The sequence below is a fragment of the Carya illinoinensis genome, chromosome 3 (assembly GCF_018687715.1).
Source record: "Carya illinoinensis cultivar Pawnee chromosome 3, C.illinoinensisPawnee_v1, whole genome shotgun sequence".
In the NCBI taxonomy this organism is placed as follows: Eukaryota; Viridiplantae; Streptophyta; class Magnoliopsida; order Fagales; family Juglandaceae; genus Carya; species Carya illinoinensis.
Genome location: NC_056754.1, coordinates 7770271 through 7794023, shown reverse-complemented (window position 1 = coordinate 7794023; position 23753 = coordinate 7770271). Strand labels below are relative to the sequence as shown.

The following is a 23753-nucleotide window of genomic DNA, read 5'->3' as shown; positions in this document are numbered from 1 at the left end:
TATGATCATGTATGCCACATTTAATTATGGACGTGATCAAGTATATATATATATATCCTATATAATCTCTTGCGACAAAACATGGAAATATCAATCGATGTACAAGTTTAAATAATACTGAAAATTATAGTAAAGAGTTATTATATTCTCAAGCGGATTTGTAAAGTACAACATTTACATCACTTAATTTGTAAGATTTAATATGTAAGGTTCAAATTTTAAAATTTATCTTTCAAATTAAATTATGTCATGTAAGCATTTTAGTATGTGTGTATGCGCTCTATATACACCATCTTGATAATAGAATTTTTCTAAATCTCTATACTATAAATATTAAATTACAGTATTTACTGCATAAGACTATATATGCATGATATATAGCATAACATAAGCCATAAGAAAAATATGATCTTGATTTTTTTTTTTTTAAAAAAAAAAAAAAAAAAGAAAGGATCTTAAGCTCATGATGTCACTGCAGATCACTTGCCTTTTCTAATTTTTATGCCCTTGAAAGTTTTTTGAATTTATTATCACTGTTGCATCGGGGAATTTCCACTATCCCTTTATTTTAACTTTTGTTGGTGCAGAAATAAAGCCAGTGATTGGATAGAAACGTGTGCTTGTGCTCCATAATCCACCTTTTGATCTCCGGCCTCATGAGTATCATCATCACTACATTAATATTGGGCATGCGATCGATTAGTTTTGCAAATAAAAGATGAGGAGTTTGAGGTAGAAAGTGTATATTACATTTGATACGTCACAGTCGAAATCCACCAACGGACACAGATAAGAAAGAATGGATATTACAAAGCTGTAATAATCCCATTTTATTAGCACTAACAATGGTGATTCTTTCCTGACATCTTTCACGGTTGTTATGATTGTGAACTTGAAACATTCTTTCCTATTAATTACCTACTCTTCAAAAAGTTACATTACTTTCTAATTTTCTCTCTTTCCTTGGAAAATATATATATGTAACTATTTTCTTCCTTCTTAAAACATCTTTGAAAGATCTCTCTATATATGTATATTCCGAGTTATTACAGTACTGTTTTGATGTGGTAATACTGATCATCAACTCTGGTATTATTATCATTTAGATGCAAGAGATCATTAATAATGCCACACCATTGATCAATTCTTAGTTCTTTTATAAGAAAATTTAATATTAATTGACAACGTCATGCTAGCATAGCAACATATATAACGTTTTTCTTTCAAAATTACTCATTTAGTCTCTTCCATTTAAGCCTATTTTATAGCCATTAATTGCAGTTGAACTTTTAATATATGAGAACTACTACATATATAAAGAGATTATATAAAAATAAATACATACATAAATAGACTTAGTTTTATGAGATCCGTTAGATTTATTTAAAAATAACTTTAAATCTTACATATCATATCAAGTCACGCTAGTTTATAAGTTTATTTTGATGTAATTCATTCGTTACTAAAATATTTCCACTCATTTGGCACTAAAGATTCGTGTACGATTTGTTTTCTCCTAAGAATTATTAGTGACCAGTGGGTTGAGTACTACAGTGTATTAAAGTTCTATATTTTTATATTATCCAAGCTATAAATTATATATATATATTCTTATGGGTACTTGCTAGCTCGTATAATATACATGTTCTATGCAGTAGCTCATCATGACATTAGCAGGATAAAACTACAGTAACTGGATAAATATGAGTTTGAGAAGAGGATGTATATATATATATATATATTTGATACAGAAGAGGATGTATATTGTATATACAGAAACAAGCACGTACGTATGTAAAAAAAGAAGGAAAAATAACGAGGAGGAGGAAAAAGGAAGGCAAAAATAACCGAAAGAAATGGTATGATTATGACGATACAAAGAAGTGTCATATGGTACGGTTAAAATTTTTTACGTCTCTTCCTGGTAGATGGAACACTTTTGGCGCCTCAATTACAGGCTTTTGGGTTTTCAGTTCTGAGGTTTATAGCCTTAGGACCGATATCTACCTCTTTGTTATGTCTCCTCTCAACAAACTTCGACCTGTTCTCCGAAGAATCTTGGCGGGATACTGCATGAAATCTTCATGGGAAATCTGCTGCTACTTATTCGGATATATAAGATTGTGCCAGAAGTAGTTTCTCAGTGAAGTTTTGGTTGAAACCAAATCATATTATTATTTTTTCTTTTCTTTTCTGGTTTTGGTTCAGATTGTCATGGTCGGTGCGGTGGGACAGAATGAGATGGTGACACAGTTGGTGCATTTAAGCTTTAAGTTTATGGTTATAAAGGGTTGAGTTTGGTTTCTTTAATGCTAAAAGTTTTCAAGGATCGAGGGAAGTTTTAGACTTTCAAGAAGCTTTGATTATTTATGTTAATCAAGTTTAGAGCATATCTTGTGTTACGGTTACCATGTGCTTAGAATAGTCATTGTTTCCCAGTTTTGTACTAAAAGACATTTCAGACCACCAATTTGAGTGGCAAGTTCATACCATTGTGTTAAAGTCAACTTTTTGGCACTGAAGCATTCAGTGAATTCAAAGTTGTAGAAACATTGAAGAGCAAAAAAAAAAAAATCTGTTCGAATTAGTGGGTGAGTTTGAGTTGGAGGGGAAGAGTTACCATGTGCAAAGTGACTGGCTATGATGGGAAGCGTAGTTATAGGGATGAGTGCGAGATGGGATTCAAGTTTTGGAGTGAGGTGAGGGTCGGAAAGTCGAAGAGTTTGATGGTATTGAGGCCTCGAATGAAGCTGTTTGTAATTCGGGTGATAACAATTATGTTGATTTGTGCTTGTGTTGCTCAGCTAATGACCTTGGGAGAGCTGTGGAGGCCAAGAGTGTTAAAGGGTTGGCCTTCTTGTTTCAGCCCTTCAGAATTGCCTCTGCACGCTGAATTGCCTGCTGCTCCGATCAAAGTTGCTTCCCCACCAAAAAGTGAGTGTTGGGCTTGAAAGTATACCTCAGTTGCTTTCTTTACTTTTATATTAGACGTTTGATGAACAATCTAATTAATTTAAGTTATAATCTGCTGCTGAGTAAAGTTTTCAGTTTTAGCTGTCTCTTACGTTTGTTGTTTGGCGTTTTCCCAGCTCAATCTTGCTCTCTTGAACTCTGTCATTGCATGCACCTTCAATGTAAATTTTTTCTGTATATTACTTTCAAATCCATCGTTTTTTAAGTTCAATAACTTGTGTCTTTTACTTGTTCGTAGGGATGCAAATCTAGAAAAGATAACTGCTGAATTCTTGTAAATTCTCAATTGCCTTGTCTCACCTGTTCTCGTAATATGCACCATAGTCAGCAAATAGCCTGCGCAAGACAATTTTCTAGTTGATTCAGCTTTATGTTTTGCCGTAGTTGATTTTGTGTTTTTTTTACTGTTTATGATGAGCTTTCTTTCTTTCCTATCTTTTCTTTTCCGATGTGAAGTTGGGATTTAATAATTCATCTATCAGTACTTCAGAATCTGATAATTCTCATTTGCAGGGATTTATAAGAACAATGGTTATCTTCGGGTTTCCTGCAATGGAGGCCTAAACCAAATGCGAGCAGCAGTGAGTTGTGACCTGCTACTTCCATTACAATTAATCTCTATCACCGTCAAATGTGTCCACCTTTTTTCGTGTCTCACTTCTGGATCTTCTCTGCAGATATGCGACATGGTTACCATTGCCAGATACTTAAATGTCACACTTATTGTTCCAGAGCTGGATAAAACCTCCTTCTGGCATGACCCGAGGTAGGTTGGTAGTCCTTTCAAACATGGATAAATTCTCTCTTCATAAACGTCTAGATTTTTGGTTTAGGACTGCCCTCTATTCTAAGAGTGTCCTGTTAATGTGGCAGTGACTTCCATGACATATTTGATGTGAATCATTTTATTAAATCATTGAGAGATGAGGTTCGGATAGTGAAGGAGTTACCACCAAGGCTCAATAGAAGATTTGAAAAGCGAAAGTTATATTCATTGCCACCCATTAGTTGGTCTAACATGTCCTACTACCTTGATCAGGTAGGTTCATGAGTACTTAATGCTGGGATCAAACTTTTGCTTCAAAGCTTCTCCCTCAATTTGTACTAATTCTACTGATCTTTAAAAGTCTCTTCCAACAGATTCTTCCTCTGGTGAAAAAGCACAAAGTTCTGCATTTAAATAGAACTGATGCTCGACTGGCTAATAATGGTCTGCCTCTTGAGATTCAGAAGTTACGCTGCCGAGTAAATTTCAATGCATTGAAGTTTACTTCCCAGATAGAGAAGTTGGGTAAAAGAATTGTCAGGATATTGAGGCAGAAGGGCCCCTTCCTGGTCCTTCATCTCAGATATGAAATGGATATGTTGGCTTTCTCTGGCTGCACTCATAGTTGCAACAGTTATGAGGTGGAAGAACTCACAAAAATGAGGTTCCTTTTCTTAATCCTTCTTTTTTATGCTTAAATTATTTTCAGTGATTGTCTCAATCGTTCTCGTACAAAACTTTAAAGTTAAGTTTTAATTCATTTATTAACTGTGGCAACTCAACCTTCATTAGATATGCATACACCTGGTGGAGGGAAAAAGTTATAAACTCCACGTTTAAAAGGCAAGAAGGTTTGTGCCCTTTGACACCTGAGGAAACTGCATTAGTATTGAGTGCACTCGGGATTGATCGTAACGTTCAAATTTATATTGCTGCTGGAGATATATATGGTGGTGAAAGAAGGATGGCACGTTTGGTGGAAACTTTCCCTAACTTGGTCAGTATGAAGCAGCATAAGCAACCTTCCAAAATTTTACTTGGAGATGCATGCCATAACAATTTGATTTAGCTTTTATGCTACAGGTCACAAAAGATACTCTGCTGGATTCCTCAGAGCTGAGTTATTTCAAGAATCACTCATCCCAAATGGCAGCATTGGATTATCTTGTTTCCCTGGAGAGTGATTTATTTGTTCCTACGTATGATGGAAACATGGCTAAAGTAGTTGCAGGCCATCGCAGGTAATATTTAGCTGCCAAAGGTGTGGTAATTATGTTTATTATTATGATATAAGTTCGTTCCAAGTCTATCCTCCTATGCCATATCCTCTTATCAAAGAATTCCAGAGTTTTGATTGAACTTTTACTGCACGCTTTCTACCAAACTTTCCTGAAGTACCAGACTTTGATGGGGGAACATTATTTTTTTCTGGGGCTTTTTCTCATTTCAGGTTTTTAGGATTCAAAAAGACTCTTTTATTGGACAGAAAGCTTCTAGTTGGTTTAATAGATCAATACAACGATGGGTCATTAAGCTGGGACGACTTCTCTTCTGTTGTGAAACAAATTCATGCCAATAGGATGGGAAGCCCAAAGAAACGAGTGATAATTCCTGCCAAACCTAAGGAAGAAGATTATTTCTATGCCAACCCATACGAGTGTTTGCAACTGCAAGATGAACCATTGAGGAACACATGATTATTTTCATGTTTGCCTCCCATTCTTGTGTACTCATCACAGATGATTATCTACAATCTTTTTACAGTGGTTTAAATACAGAGAAGAGATTCTTTTTTACACGTGGAATTCAAGTTTGGAGTGAGCTTTGGACGTGTTCCTAGGGATATTATTTTCACAATTTTGAATAATCAAATTTATGTCAAAGAGTGAAAAACCTGCCATTTTTGGGGCTGATTATTAAATCAGCATGATTGTAAAGAGAAGCAGAGACTTGTCTACAACAACCACTCCCCCACCTATCTCATATTCTTGTACATTTATGAGGTATCAGTTTTTAATAAAAGACTCAGCTTCTGCACAGTATCTAAGCATGTCCTGGGCGGGACAACTATCTGTGTGGAATACAGCAGTGTGAATGAATTGATTACCATAGGATTTCAGAATGCCAATCATTCAAGAAAAGTAAACCACTTTCATTACTATTAAAGATGGAATCCATCATTCAAACACAAGTGGTTGTAGTTGAGCAAGAAGACGTACCATGAATTCTGAATATTTTAGACTTTCTCCCACGACTTAAGTCTTAGGCATCAAACATGTTATAACTTCATAGTATCGGATGCCAAAGAAGTCGGTGGTGAGTTTTAAGTTTCAACGGATTCATTATTGCCATTAAAGACGAAAGAAGTTGGTTTACATACTAGTCTAATAAGTGCCGATGAATAACGTGCAAGTCTCGTGCAAACCCTTTTAAAAAAAATAAGGTCCATTTGAAAAAATCTCACTTCTTTACAGTAAACTCCACTTTTTAGTAAAAATGTTTTAAACTCCACACCACACCACACAACACAAGCCACTCGATCGAATTCCCCGACAACAACTCTCCCAAATCCAACCTGCTCCAGCCTTACAGACAAATGTAAGCCCTCTACACCAATACAGTTGCTTGTCCAATTTTTGTGTTGCAAAGGCTCTGACCCATGTTTTGCCTGATTTATTTTTTATTTTTTTCAAAAACACATAATAATATAGATAATTTCTTTGATTAGGGTCCCAATTCGATCAGCATAGAACCAAAGTTAATATTTTTCTTATTGGAAGCCTTAGAAAGTAGTATTGTGAAATTACAACGTTGTATTTTTCTACTATCTAACGCCATGTTTGTCTATTTTGGTGGGAACCGAAGTGTCGGTCCTAGAAGACATTGACGTTGCAAGTGCCGTTTGGGTGCATAGAAATTAACAATTTCTTAGGAGAAAAAGCCAGCGATCGATAAGCGTACGAGCACGGAATACCCTGTGAGAAATTGCCAACTTCTTTGCCACAATAAGGACCGGTTTGCAACCAACTTTTACTTTGGAGAAGCAAGTGGCGTGGAAGTCAAAACACCTGAAAATTTTTATTCTTAAAGCACATTACATATTTCACACACTGGCCAGAGGAAAACAAACCATTTTATCCTCAACTTCTGAGGTCGTGCCACTAAAACCCCCAAGTGACAATAACATGTCTTTTTGGCTTTTTATCATCTCCATCCATGAAAAACAAGGTTTCTCTCTCAGGTCTTTAGTTCATTCATGGAAAACTTGAAGCTCTTACATTACGGGTAAACCGCAAGTAACCAAACCAGATCGGCAGATCCCTCTCAATGCACACAATACAAGGAAAGGTAGTTCTGCAGATGATCACCAGCCTTGTCTGGGTTGTATATTGCATATATTTATGCTACAAACATTCTACACCACATAATCCGGATGCCCATCATTTTCTCTTGATTGTTTTCTCAACTACATGCTATCCTAAAACATATTCTTTTTACATTACTCTACATAACACGGATCACCCCAAATATTTCACAAAGACAAACGTTCCACACCAGTAGGATGGGATACCTGATCAAATATTCACATGATTCAACATTACATGTCCGACTCCCATGTCGAGAAATCCACCAAAAAAGAGAAGTGCCGCTCCTAACATAAAGATGTTTCAGCATTTGACAGTAAAAGAGGACATTCGTATTGCAGGAAAAAAGATACAGAATGTGGAAAGAAAACTAACGCATAAAAATGAATGGTATTGAAAAATGAAAGCAGCTTCTCATTATATATGCATGGAATCATCAATCTGAATAATTTACTACCATACGTTTCTAAGATGGTCCATGCAACTGGGACAAACCAAAGATGCATTAACATGTACAGTTGATCTGAGTAAACTAGTCGTCTACAGACAATGATATGCAAAAATGGCCAACAAAAAGCCCCACTTCTTGGGGTCTGCACAAAAAATAAACCCCAAAAAAGAGGAGGAAAAAAATAAATCAGAAAGAGAAGAAAATGGTGACCAGAATAATACACTAGCTTTCTTCCGTTCTTAGCCTCTTCTGAGCTAATCCAGACTCATTAAGGCAGCTGCCAACTACAGCATGCCCCGTAACTTGATCGTTCAAAGACTCTGTCTCATCATCCTGAAGGAACAAAAGTTATTTTTTTATTAACATGTGAACTGATCAAAAAAATAAATATAAGCAGACACGTCATCAAGCTTTGGAAAACCGGAAGTCAGCATCTGGACTAAATGGCACAATAAAAATGAAAAGGGACGACACCCACCAATGTCATCTCAGGTCCATTTGGAAAAAGGGGTATCAATACAACAAATATCCCCATAATATTCATTTGGGAATCATTTTCATAGCAACAGTAGCATCAGGGGTAGTAAGAAAGGGCTTCCAATTAAAAACAAACCTTTGAATTAGATGCTACACCATTCAGTCTGCTATTTGTAGGTTTACCAGCATTAATCTGCACTGAGATGCAGGCTTGTGACAAATCAACTCCGGAAGATTGCAGCGCTTGGGTCAGTGAATTCAGAATCCTGTTCAAAACCAAAACCCTCTCAGCAACAGCAAACACAATGCAGTTTTCAGATATAACTAGTCGTTGCCCAAGAGTGCCATGAGTATAAAGCTACCGAATGCAGGGGGATCAAATCATTATTTTTTTTTTAAGTAATGCAATTTTATCAAACAAGCAGAGGGGCGCAACCCAACTAAACAGGATAGAAGATTCAATATAACTAGACAAAAATAACAATGTACCATCCTCTTTCTATCAATTCTAACATCTAAGGTAAGTGCCAAGTAGTGCCATTAACATACAAAAGTTCCAGAAATTAGGGGCAATAAAAACTGATATTCCGACAAGAATAACACTGGCCTATCCTCCAGGTATTAGCCCTCACATCTAAGGAGCACAGTAATTATTCAAACAGAACTCTTGAATCCTTTTAGAAGGAAGTGAATTGACCAGGTTATCACCAACACTGAATCAACATATTGTTCTATGAGGAGACCCTTCTTATTGAAGATAAATCTCGGGCATGTGCATGTTCTCATTTCAAATTTCTGGATTCAGACCTTCATGCTTGGGCAAGCAAGCTTGCCACATATAATCAAGCAAGAAAACTTGCCAAATTGTGATTATGGCCCAGCACATTAGCATCACAGTAAAAATGACTAATATAAACAAATTTCTACCAAGCCAAGGACTTTGTTAAACAGCTATGTTAGGTAATCAGTGCAACAATGTCGTTGAAATTTTTTTTTTTTTTTTTTTTTTTAAAGGCAAATAGGCAGATGCTCACTCTTCAGAATATGAATTTGAGATGCTAACTGATCCACCATCAACAGCCAGTTCCTGTTCATTCAGTGTACTATTTTGAACATCAGACTCGGTTGGATAAGGTCTAGCATGCCACCACTGGGATTGGGGCTGGTAGGACATATTTTCAGCATCAGAAACAGATTCCTGTAGGGGCTGGGTAGGCAGACCCCCCCTAACAACAGGATCAAACATGTTTAGCTTCATTTGCACATTCGAAGGAGCAACTGGTGTAGCTGACCCAGTGGGGTTATCAAGTGCCTTGTAAACCGCAGTTGTACCCAATTCAGATTCTGGTGAGTTCTGTGCATTTGTAAGTAAAGCTGGGTGGACGGTATTATTCTCAAAGCCAAAACCATTCTTTATAACTTGTGAATGATCCACAAAACTTTCTGCAGGCCCACGATTATTTCTCTGTTACAAGCAGATGCAAGGACCATAAAAAAAGTTTCCTTTGAACGTACTGTGATATCATTAAGCCCTGAAATTCTTATAATTTTTCTCATTTTTACAATATATGACTTCAATGTAGAGAAAAACACAAGCAAATTAATTCAAGAAAGAACCACCACGCACAATCCATATAGACATACGCCATGAAGCTCATATGAGCATGAGATCCACACCAGCGACATGTTTTATACAAGGAAAAATCTTCAACTTTCCAGTTCTGGAAAATTAATTACAGTAAAATGTGAACACCTCTACTTATCACTTGAGATACTATAAACCGAGAATTGCAAGTCTTTTATAGTGAAGAAACCAGACGCCGAATCTAAAAGTTCAGGGAAAAAAAAAAAAAAAACCAGAACAAAAGAGAAACAATACAAGGAAAAAAACTATTGAGTTAAATTGCATAGGCAAACTGCGAATTCAACCTTACACATTTAATATAACATAAAAATATATAGCAAAACTCACATATTAACTAATAGAATGAACCAGTAAATGGTATGCCCACATTGAAAAAAATAGACACTGCAACTTGAATTTAGCATGCCCCTGCAAACACTTGGTTCCAGTTAAGGCTTTTTAATGTAAAAAATTAAAACCTAGTCCTACATACAAAACCTGAAGCCCATCTCCCTACAAACAAGACCGTACAAGAGCTCTGGTAAACCACCACTTCTCAGTGGCAGGTTTGTCTCTAGGGCTAGGATCCATCTGCGCTCCAATTACTTGATTGCAGGGACAGCCAAATTTCAAAGTTTTCCATTTTTCTTATCAAATATACCCATTGTAAAACAAAACATCTCTCTGGTGGCCTCTCTGGGACACTGCTTGGCACAAAACCTAAGTTTCTGTCGTAACTTTTAGCGAAGAAGAGTAAAGTTGAAAACACCTGCTTGGCACAGGTCAAACAAGCAGGATCTTCAACACATACCATGTTGCACAGTATTCAATCCAGATAACTTACATTCAGTGTCCAAAAACACAAAGCTCCAAACAGTACACAAACTAAGAATGCCATGCAAAAGCATCTAGTGATCCAAAATAATATTACATGAACGTGCAAAAACAGACACACAAATGACCACCATCGGTAGCTTACCCAAGGTATCAATTTTTTTGGTTCTGAACTCCACCCGCTGTATTGTCCTTCATACATATTTAACTTATCCTGTAAATGGTGAATGTATTCTATAACCTGAAAATAAATATGAAAATTTGTCAATTTCGAGTAATTAGATCTAATTTACGAAATATTATGATTAAAAAGAACAGTCAATTGGCATACCTCCAACAAGAATGAAGCCTTATCTCTTTTTTGATCATTCCGCGGTAAGATATCTCTCAAAATCTGAAATCTGCCTCGACAACAAGCTTTTAAGGTGAGCAAACAATTACTGCCAAGGCTATTAACATAATTTACAAACATAAATGGTTGTAAGCAAAAGAAATCTCCACTATGGACTAATTGCTCAGCTAATGTTCACCGAATTTAAGGGTTACTCATTTAAACTACAAGTAAAAATTTATGAAGAAAATTGAACCAAAGTTTTTTCTCTGCATACAAATTGGAGATAGAAGCCAATCTTGGATCATCTGTTTTCGACATCAAATTAAGCTAGCGGAATGTCTTCTACACAATCCCATGAGAAGCGCTTTAAATGTAATGGTACAAATAACAGTACGAAGTTTCAGCACCAACCATCCCTAAGCCAGCACCTTTTGGTGAGCCTTCTAACATGTGCCATGTGCTACTCGAGGTGAAATTTTGCACATCTTTATGTTTCAAGTAAATTTATTCGGGGACATCCATATTTTCTAACAAAAAAAATTCTCGTTTCTAAATTTCTTACGAAGCCAAGGTGGAGGGGATAAAATATACACGGCCCAAAGTAAGCCTACTAGGCCCAGCCCAAGGGAGAGGTCCCGTCACTAAAAGAAAAAGAAAGAGAGATGAACGAGAGACAAGAAGGAGGCAAGGAAAAAGAGAATGTGTCAAGAGGAATGGAAGGTGGACATGGGAAGGAAAATGAGAAAGTGAAGAGAAGAAAGAATGTCACACACAGGGAAAAGGCAGCTAATCTTCATCACTCTCTAGGGGCACGCGAAAAGAGTAAAAGGAAACGGTTAGACGATTTAGGGGGACTTCTTCGACCAATTCTTCAACATCTTCCATCTCATGACAAGGGGCTCCAGTGCAAAGATATTCTAGAGAAAATATATTCGAGATATTTATTGTATAGTGAGAAATGAGAGACTTTGTGAGACTATAAATAAACTTATGCTGAACCACGTAAATTTGTGTGTCTATCTCTTTTTTACTTTCTCAGTATTTATTTTTTATTATCTGTCATGGACACAGGCAGAGCTGCACCGGACCATGACGGGGGCTCCAAACTACACTGATTGAGACTCAGATCGTAATAACGGATCGGGAATGACTCTTTCATACTGTTATGCGATTTTTGTCATTAATACAGGGAATCCACAAGCACGAGGAAACAAACTAACACGGCCATTTCCATATACTATGAAGAGAACGAACTAATTTTTTTTTTTTTATCAGTGAGAACAAACAAAAATAATAATAATAAATAATTAAAAAAAAAAGAAGAAGCTTGCCTCTCGTTAATCTTGCTCCTCCTCCTCTGCTCGGTCTCCGAGTGCTTCGACCGATGCGCCATTGTCCTCTGATCCCTGCTCTTCCCATCCCCTCTCGCTGCGAACCACATTTAAACTCCTTTTAAAAAGAAAAAAAAAAAACAAAAAACAGACAGATAGGAAATAGAGGAAAGCTGTTACCGATCCGAGAACAGGAGCTGTTTCTGGCAACGTCGTCTTCGTCGTCGTCATCATCGAACTCGTCGTCGTGGTCGTGGCTCTTTGCTGGCTTCACCATCTCTGCGACTTGTACCCACGTGGACACAGGGAAGACAAATAAGCCCTAGTAGGGGTCGATGCTAACGTGCGCGTTGTCGGTTAGGTTGTAATTTTGAGAATTGTTTGAGCAATCGTCTGGACAGGTGACGTTTTTGTTTCTGTATTCAAGTGTTCATGGGTGGTTTTGGGTTCGGAGCTCCGGTTTGAGAGTGGACCCGATCTGTTTTTTTTCTTTTTCTTTTTTTCGAAATAAAGACAGTAAATTAAATAACCGTCTCATAAATATTTTTAAAAAAATAATAAAATTTAAAATTTATATTAAAAAATTAATTTTTTAATAATAAATTTCACTCTTTTATAAAATATTATGCAATATTTATTCATTTGATAGTTAAATATATAGAAAGGAAATATGAACCACCCACACTAATTCATGAATGATATTTAAGTGATTCTTTATTTAAATAATTGATTTATAAATTATTAAAAATATATCATATCAGTGAATACAATAATAAAAGAAATAATTTAATAATTAAATTTTTTTTATAAAAATAAATTTATAAATGACGTAATTTAATATAATATGTTAAATTATACTTTTTATACCTCTCTATCAATAAATAATAAAATTTAAAATAAAGAATAAACCAATACTTCCTTTTACTTATTCCATTAAAACGGAAGGAAATTGAAGCACCTAGTGGTCGTAAAACCAGCATACACCAGGCAAGATGTGAAGTAATTGTACCGGGAAAGAACTGAGGTTTTTTGGGCTTCAAGCTTCATGAAAAAGAACTCTCTTTTTCCCCATTACACTTCGCTGACCAAGTTTTCTTCCCATGGTTTCTCAGCATTTTCTAACCAAACTCAAAAGCATGCTGAACTCAACGTCTTTTATTGAACTAAGACTCACGAACCGGACCAGTTTGGATGCCCAGATGAGATACAGACTCATCAAGGTTGTACGGCACATAGGCTTTGTCTGTCCAAACGGTGTGTTTCATATCTAAATTTTGGTAACATCTACTGAAATAAACAGTAAGTAAATAGCATTAAAGAGTTTTGCTATATACAAATAAAGTCGCATACTAATCTGCATACCAATATTGATTCATTCATACTTACAATAAAATCTACTTTTTAACCAATCACATCAAATTAATACACAAATTAGTGTACAATTATACTTATAATTATATTTTTTCAGCATAAAATAGTGCAAAACAGTATAAAATTGACCGTGAACAGTAAAAAATAGAAAATAAACATTACAAAACTGACAGAAACTGTGACGCCCCCAAATCCCCACGCTCGAACGCGGGGAAATCGAAACGTCCGGATGGTGACAACCCGGGTCACCACCCTATCGACGGGTGCCAAGTGTGTGCAAAGGCAACAAATGTGCACGAAAGAACACGCAGCGGATAACGAAAGTCATAACTAAGTACCAGAATTTTTCTTAACGTAATACAAGCTGTTTAAAACGTACATAGATAAAATATTACAAAACACAAATACAGTTTTAAACAAATATAAAACATAGCATCAGCAGCCCGGCGGAGCCGCATCCTCGGGCTCAGCCTCCTCCTCTTCGTCCTCTAACTCTGCACCAAAAGCTACGGAACCAAGAATGGTACCGCAGGTAAGTAAAACCCAAACACTACCAGATAAAAACACATAAAACTCAAACAAGATGCATGAAACATGCCCAATGCACAAAGCCCATAAAACACCCGTTTTCCACACACGCCAAAAACCCATTTGGCCCAAAAACACACAACCTTTCTAACTAACACGCCAAAAGTCACATTTGGCCCAATATCTCGCCAAAAGTCCATTTGGCCCAATACCACGCCAAAAGTCCCATTTGGCCTCTCAAACCATTATCCAATTTTAACCGCGTGCACCATGACCTCCCCTAGGGGTCATCCGCACACCCTGGCTCCAGTGCCACACCGCAGAGTACCACCGCCCGTGTGACACCTAACAAGCGATGCCCAGTTCCGCGCCCCGCGCGTGCGTAGCCAAGCATCCTCTAGCCCTCACCAGCGAAGGGCCACGGAGTCGGTGCGTAGGGCGATGCCCGGTTCCGCGCCCGGCGCGTTCGTAGCCAAGCAACCCCTAGCCCCCGCTCCCGTCGTCTAGCGACAACTCAGGGGACATCACTCAGTTTATTCCGCACCCAAGTGACTAGAGGAGCTCCACCGGGATAATACCCCATCCCGGCTTGGGGTCGTGATACACACGCACCCGTAAAACCACTCACGCCGAAACACAGGCTTTTCATACAATTCCACAAACACACGTGCATGCACCATGCAATGCCATAACAATGCATAATAAAATGATCAAACAACATAAATCAATTAAACAGACAACTCCGTCCTCCATCCATCCGACCCCCGAAACTCCTCGGACTCAGTCCGGAATCAACAACCAACAACAATAAATAAATTGTGTGAGCGATATATATTTAAATCTGAAAATAGGGTTTGGAAAATACTTACAGCGCTATACGGTAATTTTAGAAAACACCCGGCGTTGCAAACGGCGGAAAAACAGCAACGTCACAGTGAAAATTCACTGTGGCCGTGGGTTGTGAAAAACTCACTTTTGAACGGGGACAAACTAGGACATGAAATTGATAGGGAATGGTCTAGGGATGATTGTGAAGCTATTGGAAGTGGTGGTTGGCCGTGGGTGGTGGCGAAATCGCCAGAAATGGCCGGAAAACGCAAATCGGAAACTAAGCTCGTAGGAGCTGTTCCGGTGGTCGTTGGAGGCCGGAAATGGGTGGGTTAGGACGGCAAGGAGTCGGTGATGAAGTGGTAAAGAGGTGGTGGCCGGAGGTGGAGCGACGGCGGCGGATCGAGCCAAAAACCGTGTGGAAAGAAATGGCTCTAGGTGGCTAACGGCTGGCCGGATGGGGGAGATATTTGGTGGGGTGGTGCGCCGGAGGGAGGGGGTTCGAACGAGACCGGCGGCGAGCCAAACGGTGGCCGGACGGCGGCAGTCTGGGCTGAGGAAGATTCCGGCGACAGGGGCAAAAACAGAGCAGGTGCAGCGACTTCCGGCGGCTCTCGAAAGCTAACGGCTGGTCCGATGGCTCTGAAAATTGGTGGGGATGATCTATGGTGGAAGGGGAAGAGAATGGTGGTGACGGTGAATCAAACGGTGGCCGTACGGCAGAGAACTGGCCGGTCAAAGTGGTGGCAACGGGAATGAGAAAAAGAGAGAAGACGCACAGGACGGAAGGAAAGGAAGAAGAAAGAGAAAAGAAAGAAAAAGAAAAGGAAAAAAAGAAAGAAGAGGAAAAAAAGAAAAGAGAAAAAAGGAAAAGGAAATAGAGAAAAATGAAAAAGATGTGAAAAGAAATGAGGTTCAATCCTCACTCCGGAAAACACGCCGAAAAGAGATTAAAAACCACAAAACAACTAAAAGAAATAAAACACAACATCAAATAAATTAAAAACCAATTTAAAACACAATAATTTAAAATAAATAAACCAATATATTAATTAAATTAAAAACAACCATTCAGTGAAAATACACGTAAAAGCGGGTCATCACAGAAACAATAAATGAACAGTATGAAACAGTAAATAAATAAATGAAACAGTAAATGAATAAATGAACCGTGCAAAACAGACAAAAACAGTAAGTAAACCATATAAATAGTAAATGAATGAGTACTTTCCAAACCATGGGACCCATACCTTTTTCAAATTCTATTATTTCATCTCATCTCACTATTCAAACACACTTTTTTTTATAAACTATTTCATTTCATCTTAACTAAAAAATTTTACTACTATTTAAAATATATAATTCCATCTCGTATGAATTGCGTAACTGAACGAGGCATAAATCTCTCAAGAGACTAGCACAGCAACCCACCCCTTGACCTCCCACATAAATAGCAATTTGATCCCAAGAAAAATCGAACTTGTAACATGGGACTCATGCACACAAGTTCGCCTTAACAGTATCATAACAAAAAGTATAAACCCGCCCAGGAATGAACTAGATGTCTTCTAAAATCATGAAAGCGCCAAGGTCCACAACCTAGAAATCAGTATTGTGCAAGTTGTTTATTACATAGTAGCTGAGTGGAAGCGGATGAATGCATATGCGGTTACATCTCGGGGAAAAAGAAAACAAAATAAAGCTCAATACATTGATCCCACTAGAGCAAAATTCTGATGATCCCAAAAAACGAACATGGTAACGAGGACACTATGAAAAAATTAACAATATAGGTAAAGTAAAGAACCCTTACATGAATGGAAAGGAAAGAATAAATATATATATATATATATATGTAATCATAGATCAAAAGCAAACGCCTATTCTGATCAGTTCTTGGCCACATTACATCTTTAGAATAGAGTCTGAATTCCTAGGACTACAGGAATCCTACAATAAACAAGTTCGTTCTTGAGATTGATTTTCCAGTGAAGACATGCTAAGTTACATCAAAATTGTTTGTTTGATTACATAATTGAAGAAATTAAGACCGACATCCCTCATACAGATTGGAATAAGCTATATCCAATACTACGTGAAAGTGCTTCATAATACCAAAGCATAGATATCTGAACTGGCACGAGCCAAACCAAAAGTGCCCACCTCATTAAGTTATTGAGCCACGGTTAGAAAGATTGCTTGTCTTGTTAAACTGAAGCCAAGAATAAATTCCAACCTCTACGGGACTAGGCAAGTGAATTATCGTTCATATACAAATACAGATTGAGGATAGATATCACGGGCATGCGAAGAGGCCATTACTGGAACTCATTTCACCTCTCATCATCTTTCTCCACCCTCAAGCTCCTCTAGATCATCCAATTGAGCTTCCTCTTTGTTGTTTGAATCCCCACCTCCACTTTCATGATTTTCACCACTTCGCCGAAAAAACAATCCAGATGATGTGGAATCATCTTCATCAAGATCCTCTTCATTATCCTTGTCTTTTGACCGCAATATCAAATCATTGTCCATCCAAGCAGGACATCGATGTGCAACTCTAAGAGCAGCCTGGACTTGTGACTGAGGTGAAGGACTTGAAGCATGAAATGATGTTTCATTAGAGTCATACCTCAGGCAAGAACATTCGGGGACTGGATGAGAGAGAAAAGATAATGGTTTGGATTTGGTGGATGCTTCTATGAGTCCATCAAGTAATCTCTTTCTCATATGTTTGCGCACCGATTTTAGCCAAGTATGGTTTGCATGATATAGATGGTCATGGATTTCTTCTAAAAGCTTTGAAACTTCTTTTCTGCATTCCAGCCACAAAAAAGTGGGGGACACATAAAGAAACGAGACAATCATCATCAGCTTAACAATTGGAGATAAAATGGTTAAATGATATTTTATCATTAACCTAGTTTAGGCATGAGGATATATGTTAGAACTCTATGGTCAACAGAAAATGATAATAGTAACAATAGCAGCAGCAACAACAACAATGCTAATATTGATAATAATGTAGCTGTAAGGTGCAAGGTACACAAGCTATCAAGATTTTAACTTTGAAAAAAGAAAAACACTTAAAAGAGTGATGGATTGGATGGTCTTCACAAGCATAGCCTGTCTGTTGTGTTAGTATCGCAGAGACACAACAATGTAACAACTCCATTTGATTTAAATGCCTTGACAAAGGCAAAATAGCAGTAAAAGAATTCTAAATCACGCACCATGATTATCTTTATTCAGGGTTTCTGTATGAAGATATTCAGTGCCCAGATAGATGAAATGCTTACCTGTCTGGCCTATATGTTTTCAATGCGGCTGACTGGTAGAGTCTGTGCCCCATTACCAGGCTGGCAACATTTGGCCGTCCATTGCCATCACGATCAAATCCAGAGATGAACACATCAGCTTCAAGGCCTATCACATAGTCAATTGCTTCCCATAGCAATTTATGGGCATTAGTCCGCAACTCCATCACCGTACTTTCTGGTTCATTATCACTCTCAGCCACCCAACCCCACCAACCTTCAATGTTATATGACTTTGGCCGCGCTGGAGGTGGTGGAAGCGGGCGAGGACGTGGCCCTGAGGTTTTCCAAGCTTCATGCTTCATCTCTTTCTCAATTGGAGGGGGAGTTCTAGGAGAACTGGTAATAATATTAGCCTCATGACCATAAAGCCTATTGAGCTCCCAAGGGGTGGTAAGGGAAGTCCTATCAACAACATTTTCAAACATAGCATGAAGAGGTATCAATGTCCTTTGGCCACCGAAGACTTCTCCTCCAGATACATATATTATTGTGTCCCATGAGTATCCATGCGCACGGAGAAGAATACCAACCTGTAGTAATCAATGAGGTTTAGATCAAAGTCTCATTTATGTAGACTTTAAAATATTTACCCATTTACAGACAACTCCTTTTATCCAAGAGTGGAATATTTGATCAGCCGTTTTCAAAGTGTGGGTTCAAAACTCAAAGGTTTGCCAACTACCCAACAACTACTCCCGACAGTTCCCTGAGAGTTGTGAAGTTGCACACTTTAGATGAGATGAGAATTTTGTAAATAGCACTAAGATTGTTTATGAATGGTAGTGAGATAGTTTGAGTTGAGTATTTTTTGGGGTTTGGAAAATGAGAGAGACAAAAAGTTGGATAAAAAATATTATAAAGTTAAAATATTGTTAGAATATAGTTTTATAATATTATTTTTATTTGTGGATTTGAAAAAGTTGAATTATTTTTATTTTTTATTTGAAAGTTTGGGAAAGTTAGTTGTAATGATTAATTGGGAAAATTTGTAATAATTAGTTTGAAAATTTTGTATTTAAATTATGTTTGGGAAGGAGATGAGATGAGATTGAGAATTTTGGGATGAGATTATTTCCAAACAAGCCAAGTTAAAAATATGGAACTATACTTCTAAAGCACAAAATTAAAAGGGTATCAGAAAGCAACAATCTTTGAAATTTGTACTTATTTTACCGTTCTTAACGTTGGGAGTTAGTATATACATAATCTTTTACCTCTTCTGGCATTAGTGGACAAGAACCACTAAGGCGTTGCTTAGCTGAATTCACCTGAAGCTTCCCTTCAACGATCCCCCGTTTTATCATCCAAGACCTTTTGTGCTGGATGAGCTCTGTATGTACATCCTTGTAAAGAGTTTCCAGGGCACAAGACAAAAATAAAATTTGAGAAGAGTGCTAAGACATCTCAATCATGCATTTCCATGTTAGAGGCAGATACCTGGAAGAGTTCAGCACAACCGTGATATGCTAGAGCATCTCTAGTCATCCCAGGGTCATAGGCTATAAATGGCCGTCCAGGAGCCCGTAACCTAGGATAATATTTATTTTATGAGAACCCTAGGATAATACTAAAACATGTAAAAACTCATAATGATAAACAAAAGAAGAAAAAAGAGTTTATGATCGGCATTCATTGACCTAAATAAAACTTTAGTGGCAAGTTCCAAGACCTCCTGCCGAAACTGAAGGGCATGGAAAGCAACCCTACATCTCAGCCTTTGAAGCTCTTCATTGTGTTCAAGTTCAGGTGGAAGGATGGCCTAAATTACATACAGAAAAGATAGTGAAAACTCAAAATCAGAGGTAGACTATTTTCAGAAACAACAACAACAACAAGATTTAACTCCAACTGTATTTGAGCTACAATAAAAATAGATATAAAGAAAAAATACTTCAGTGGGGGAGGGGGGGGGGGGGGGTGGGGAAATTAAAAACGGACATTCTGCCATCACTTTTCACAAGGGTAATCATAACAAACGACTACAGAGAACTTGCCTTCCCTGCATATACTCTATAAATAATACAAATCTGTCTCATACAGGTTTTCCACTTCAAGATTTTAAGAATAAATTGAAGAATACATAAACAAGTCGGCTTTCTATATCTAATGGTACATATCATACATATGGATTAAAGGCATCTGTATGTTTGATGAAAATTGGACAGGTTCATTACCTTTTCGGAACTATCATGCATATTAACTTGGGAAATCGCAACGCATACCCATCTCAACACCGTTGCAGTCAGCATCACATTTAACTAGTAATTCAAAGGCTTCCAAATGTGCGGACAAATTATGCAATTAACACTCAATATAAGCATCTAATGCATCATAAGCAGAATTAATCATAATAGTATGATTTATTCTGCAAACTACAATCTGAATGGCAATTACAACTGAGTAACAATTAAGCTCAACCCCAAGCTATGTGTCAGAGACCGACGGTCTGATATTACCTGCAAGCAGCCACCTTCAGGTACAACTAGCTCAACCACTGAATGCTTCTTCAATACTGAGAGAACTTGATTCAGATAATAGTATGGTGAAGCCGAGTAACGCACTTTGAAACTTGGAATTTCCTTCTTTCTTCTTGCCCATTTGAGATTTTTGGGAAGGGTTTTCACAATGTTGACATCTTTTGCTAAGGCTGCCATAAACTGGTCCTCGTCGTACAGGTAAGCAAAACTCTTGAAATCAGAGCTGTATAAATTATAGAACAAGTAAACTAACTTAGAAAAAAATGGATGCATCAATTGTAGGGTATGATTGAATTTAAACAAAATTTTAATGGTTATGTCAAAATAAGGCAACCTGATGCCCTTGCTGCTTGTAGTTGACTGGATCTCAGGAATTACTAAGGTAGCATTAAGAAGCCGGGAAACGGCAACCACATCACAAATCTGAGAGGCAATTAATGATTTATATTTCAATTAAATGTGACATTTGCATAGTAACAGAATATACGCGATTCAAACATGCATCCTCACCGAATTCCTGATCTCATGGAAACCACCTCGTATTCGGACAAAGATAAAGCCATTTGTTTGCGAACTGGGATCTGTTACTGATATGTTTATCAGGAACAGCTCTTTTGTTAAAAGAATATAAAGATTAAGAATTCAAAAGAGAACGTAAAATGAGCATTAGTTTTCTTTTCGTTGCCATAACCACACCCCCACCCCCCCCCCCCCCCCCCCCCCCCCCCCCCCCCCCCCCCCCCCCAAAAAAAGAAGAAAGGAAAATGACAGTGTTTTAAATGCGCCGCAGCATCTATCTATCTCTGCATGGAAAGCATATTTGCTAGTTAGTTGACATACCATCAGCAGAGCATGAGTTTTTTTAATTACTCCTTAATATATAAAGGGACAATTAGATGTGGACAAAGCTTATAATTGGTGTAGCACACTTGTCAATACTCAACCAATATAACTCAATTTGGGGATCAACATATTTCATTATTAAGACAGATTTGAGGCCTAACCAGCATAGTTTCCTCTGGGGTTTGCGTCGGGGTGCAAAGATTCAAGATGCCGTATTGGACCCCATAGTCTCCTATACATTGGACTCTGCAAACATAAATTAAGAGTAGAACAATAAGAAGCCATAAATAGACGGTACAGAAACACAGAGAGATGATATGGTCCCCATTATACCAGGCCAATACCAAGAGGAAGAACGAGATAAAGCCATGATGGGTATGAACTGTACACTAAAATTAACGCAAAAATTAAAAAACGGATCGATACTAAAGAATAAACATAAAGCTGAAATAAAAAGGAAACTTATCTCCGTTTGTCAACTATGCCAGCGAAAGATCAAAACAAAATCCAAACATTACATTGCAGCCAAAACTTTTCAGCCCAAAAACGATAGTATTGCCCGCATTTCTTGGAACAATAACACAATCCCAACCCATAAACATCCAAAAAAAAAAAAAAAACAAGAAGAATCCAGCAAGAAAAAACAATAAACAACGACAATTAAGCTGGTTAAACTCCAAACAGCCAACTCAATGGGAACACAAGAGGGCAATGGATTAAAACAAGAGGAAAAGAGTAAAGAGAAAGAATTGATCTTCGTGTATTGCACATTACAGTTCTGGGAAAATTTGCACTTTCAAAGATGGGTCTCCAGGAGAAGACAGTGATTGAAGACTGGTACTCTATAACGCCATCCTCAGTGAATCTGGCAAGCAAAAAGTGAACGAAGAGAGAAAAAGCGGATAGCACGAGCCCAACCAGACCGACCCACTTCAGTCTAGAGTTCAACACCATCTTCCCCTGCCCTTTCATAGAAACCTCTCTCTACACGTCTTCCTGTATCTCCTCCAAGAAAATCTCTCTCTCTTTCCCTCTCACTGACTGACAAAGCTCGAAGGAGGAGGAGGAAACGCAGACGAGTGGAAGAAAGAGAGTTTACACGTGTGAGTTCATGTCTAGTGCACTACAGAAGATGTTTCAGTCGGAGAGATCAGACGGCCATCTACCCTACATCTAACATCTGTTTCCGGACAAAAACCCACTCTCTCTTTCAGATCGTGAGAAGCACTGTCCAACATCTACTCAGAGATTTCAATTGCCATAGCCTATAGGCAATGCAGCACTAGGCAGTGTGGGCCTGTTTCTCCGTACAAAAGGAGTCATGTGACTTTTGGACCATTCCACGTGTTGTGAAAGTCACCGCCTTTGGTTGTGCGTCTTCTTCTGATAGCGGTCACACATTGAAAGATACAGAGCATTTTGTTTTGGGGTTTGAATAATAATAGTCTTATTATTTTTTTATCATTTTTTTATTATTTTTTTTAATTTTTTAATTTTTTTAAAAATTTTTCTTTTACTTAATAATTAAATAAGTAACTATCATTAAAATTATATATTTTTAAAATTTTTTTTAATGGCTAAAGATGTTAAAAAAATACTTAAAAAAAATAATAAAAAAATAAATATATTATAAGTGATAAAATAGTGATAAAAAAGTAATAAGTGTATCATTATCCTTTGGAGTTTTAAAAGCACATTTTATCAATCAATTCGCAAATCGATAATTTTTTTATTTAAAAAAATAAATTTTTTTATTATCTTATAAAAATCTTTAATTCTCGTTATTTTGTTAAATATATATCTTACATATTAATATCGATGTACAAATTAATATATAAATTATACTTTTAATAAGATTTTTTTTTTTATTTTGAGATGGAAATAATAAAAAGGAGGAGTTGCCTTTTTAGTTTTTGATTTTGATAAAAAAATAATAATAATTAAAATTAGAATTATATTACATACAATCACTTTTACATACTTTTTATGTATTTTAATAATGTGATTGACTGCATTATTTCTTTTATATTTAAAACTAATAATACAACTAATCATATTATTAAAATATGTAAAAAATACACAAAAGTGATCCGTATATTAAACTTTTGTTAAAATTAATATATAAGACTTTAGAGTAGGAATTGAATATCTTAACTATAATTTCCAAAGAAAATTAAATTTGAGAAAAGAGTATAAATCAAATGTCCAAATTCATGTTATTAATATGCAAT

General features: G+C 37.1%; 3 protein-coding genes across 9 annotated transcripts; 1 reads left to right on the top strand and 2 right to left on the bottom strand.

Moving 5' to 3' along the window:
• Positions 1 to 1952: 1952 nt before the first annotated feature.
• LOC122303001 (rhamnogalacturonan I rhamnosyltransferase 1-like) lies at positions 1953 to 5778 on the top strand. The gene is made up of 8 exons (XM_043114523.1): positions 1953 to 2934; positions 3487 to 3554; positions 3651 to 3739; positions 3847 to 4012; positions 4114 to 4403; positions 4532 to 4736; positions 4823 to 4980; positions 5190 to 5778. Exons 1-8 carry the CDS (start codon positions 2622 to 2624, stop codon positions 5434 to 5436), a joined length of 1536 nt encoding a protein of 511 aa, XP_042970457.1. The 5' UTR covers positions 1953 to 2621; the 3' UTR covers positions 5437 to 5778.
• A 1313-nt stretch (positions 5779 to 7091) lies between these two features.
• Positions 7092 to 12548, bottom strand: LOC122303002 (transcription factor BIM2-like). Of its 4 annotated transcripts, none has more exons than XM_043114526.1 (8): positions 12336 to 12548; positions 12156 to 12252; positions 10822 to 10891; positions 10636 to 10731; positions 9067 to 9497; positions 8169 to 8298; positions 7777 to 7888; positions 7092 to 7391 (listed from the first exon to the last, which is right to left on the bottom strand). In XM_043114526.1, exons 1-7 carry the CDS (start codon positions 12430 to 12432, stop codon positions 7778 to 7780), a joined length of 1032 nt encoding a protein of 343 aa, XP_042970460.1. In that variant the 5' UTR covers positions 12433 to 12548; the 3' UTR covers positions 7092 to 7391; position 7777. The 4 variants fall into 4 exon arrangements, with proteins under 4 accessions (XP_042970460.1, XP_042970461.1, XP_042970462.1 ...); XM_043114527.1 differs by having other exon boundaries at positions 7092 to 7388; XM_043114528.1 differs by having other exon boundaries at positions 7092 to 7310.
• Positions 12549 to 16700: 4152 nt separating this feature from the next.
• LOC122303000 (O-fucosyltransferase 27) lies at positions 16701 to 22760 on the bottom strand. 4 transcript variants are annotated; one of them, XM_043114520.1, is made up of 10 exons: positions 22297 to 22760; positions 21684 to 21768; positions 21190 to 21260; positions 21014 to 21102; positions 20659 to 20902; positions 19840 to 19961; positions 19640 to 19730; positions 19417 to 19545; positions 18182 to 18732; positions 16701 to 17697 (listed from the first exon to the last, which is right to left on the bottom strand). In XM_043114520.1, exons 1-10 carry the CDS (start codon positions 22492 to 22494, stop codon positions 17226 to 17228), a joined length of 2052 nt encoding a protein of 683 aa, XP_042970454.1. In that variant the 5' UTR covers positions 22495 to 22760; the 3' UTR covers positions 16701 to 17225. The 4 variants fall into 4 exon arrangements, with proteins under 4 accessions (XP_042970454.1, XP_042970453.1, XP_042970455.1 ...); XM_043114519.1 differs by having other exon boundaries at positions 21190 to 21266; positions 22297 to 22759; XM_043114521.1 differs by lacking the exon at positions 22297 to 22760 and adding an exon at positions 21856 to 22267 and having other exon boundaries at positions 21190 to 21266.
• Positions 22761 to 23753: the final 993 nt, after the last annotated feature.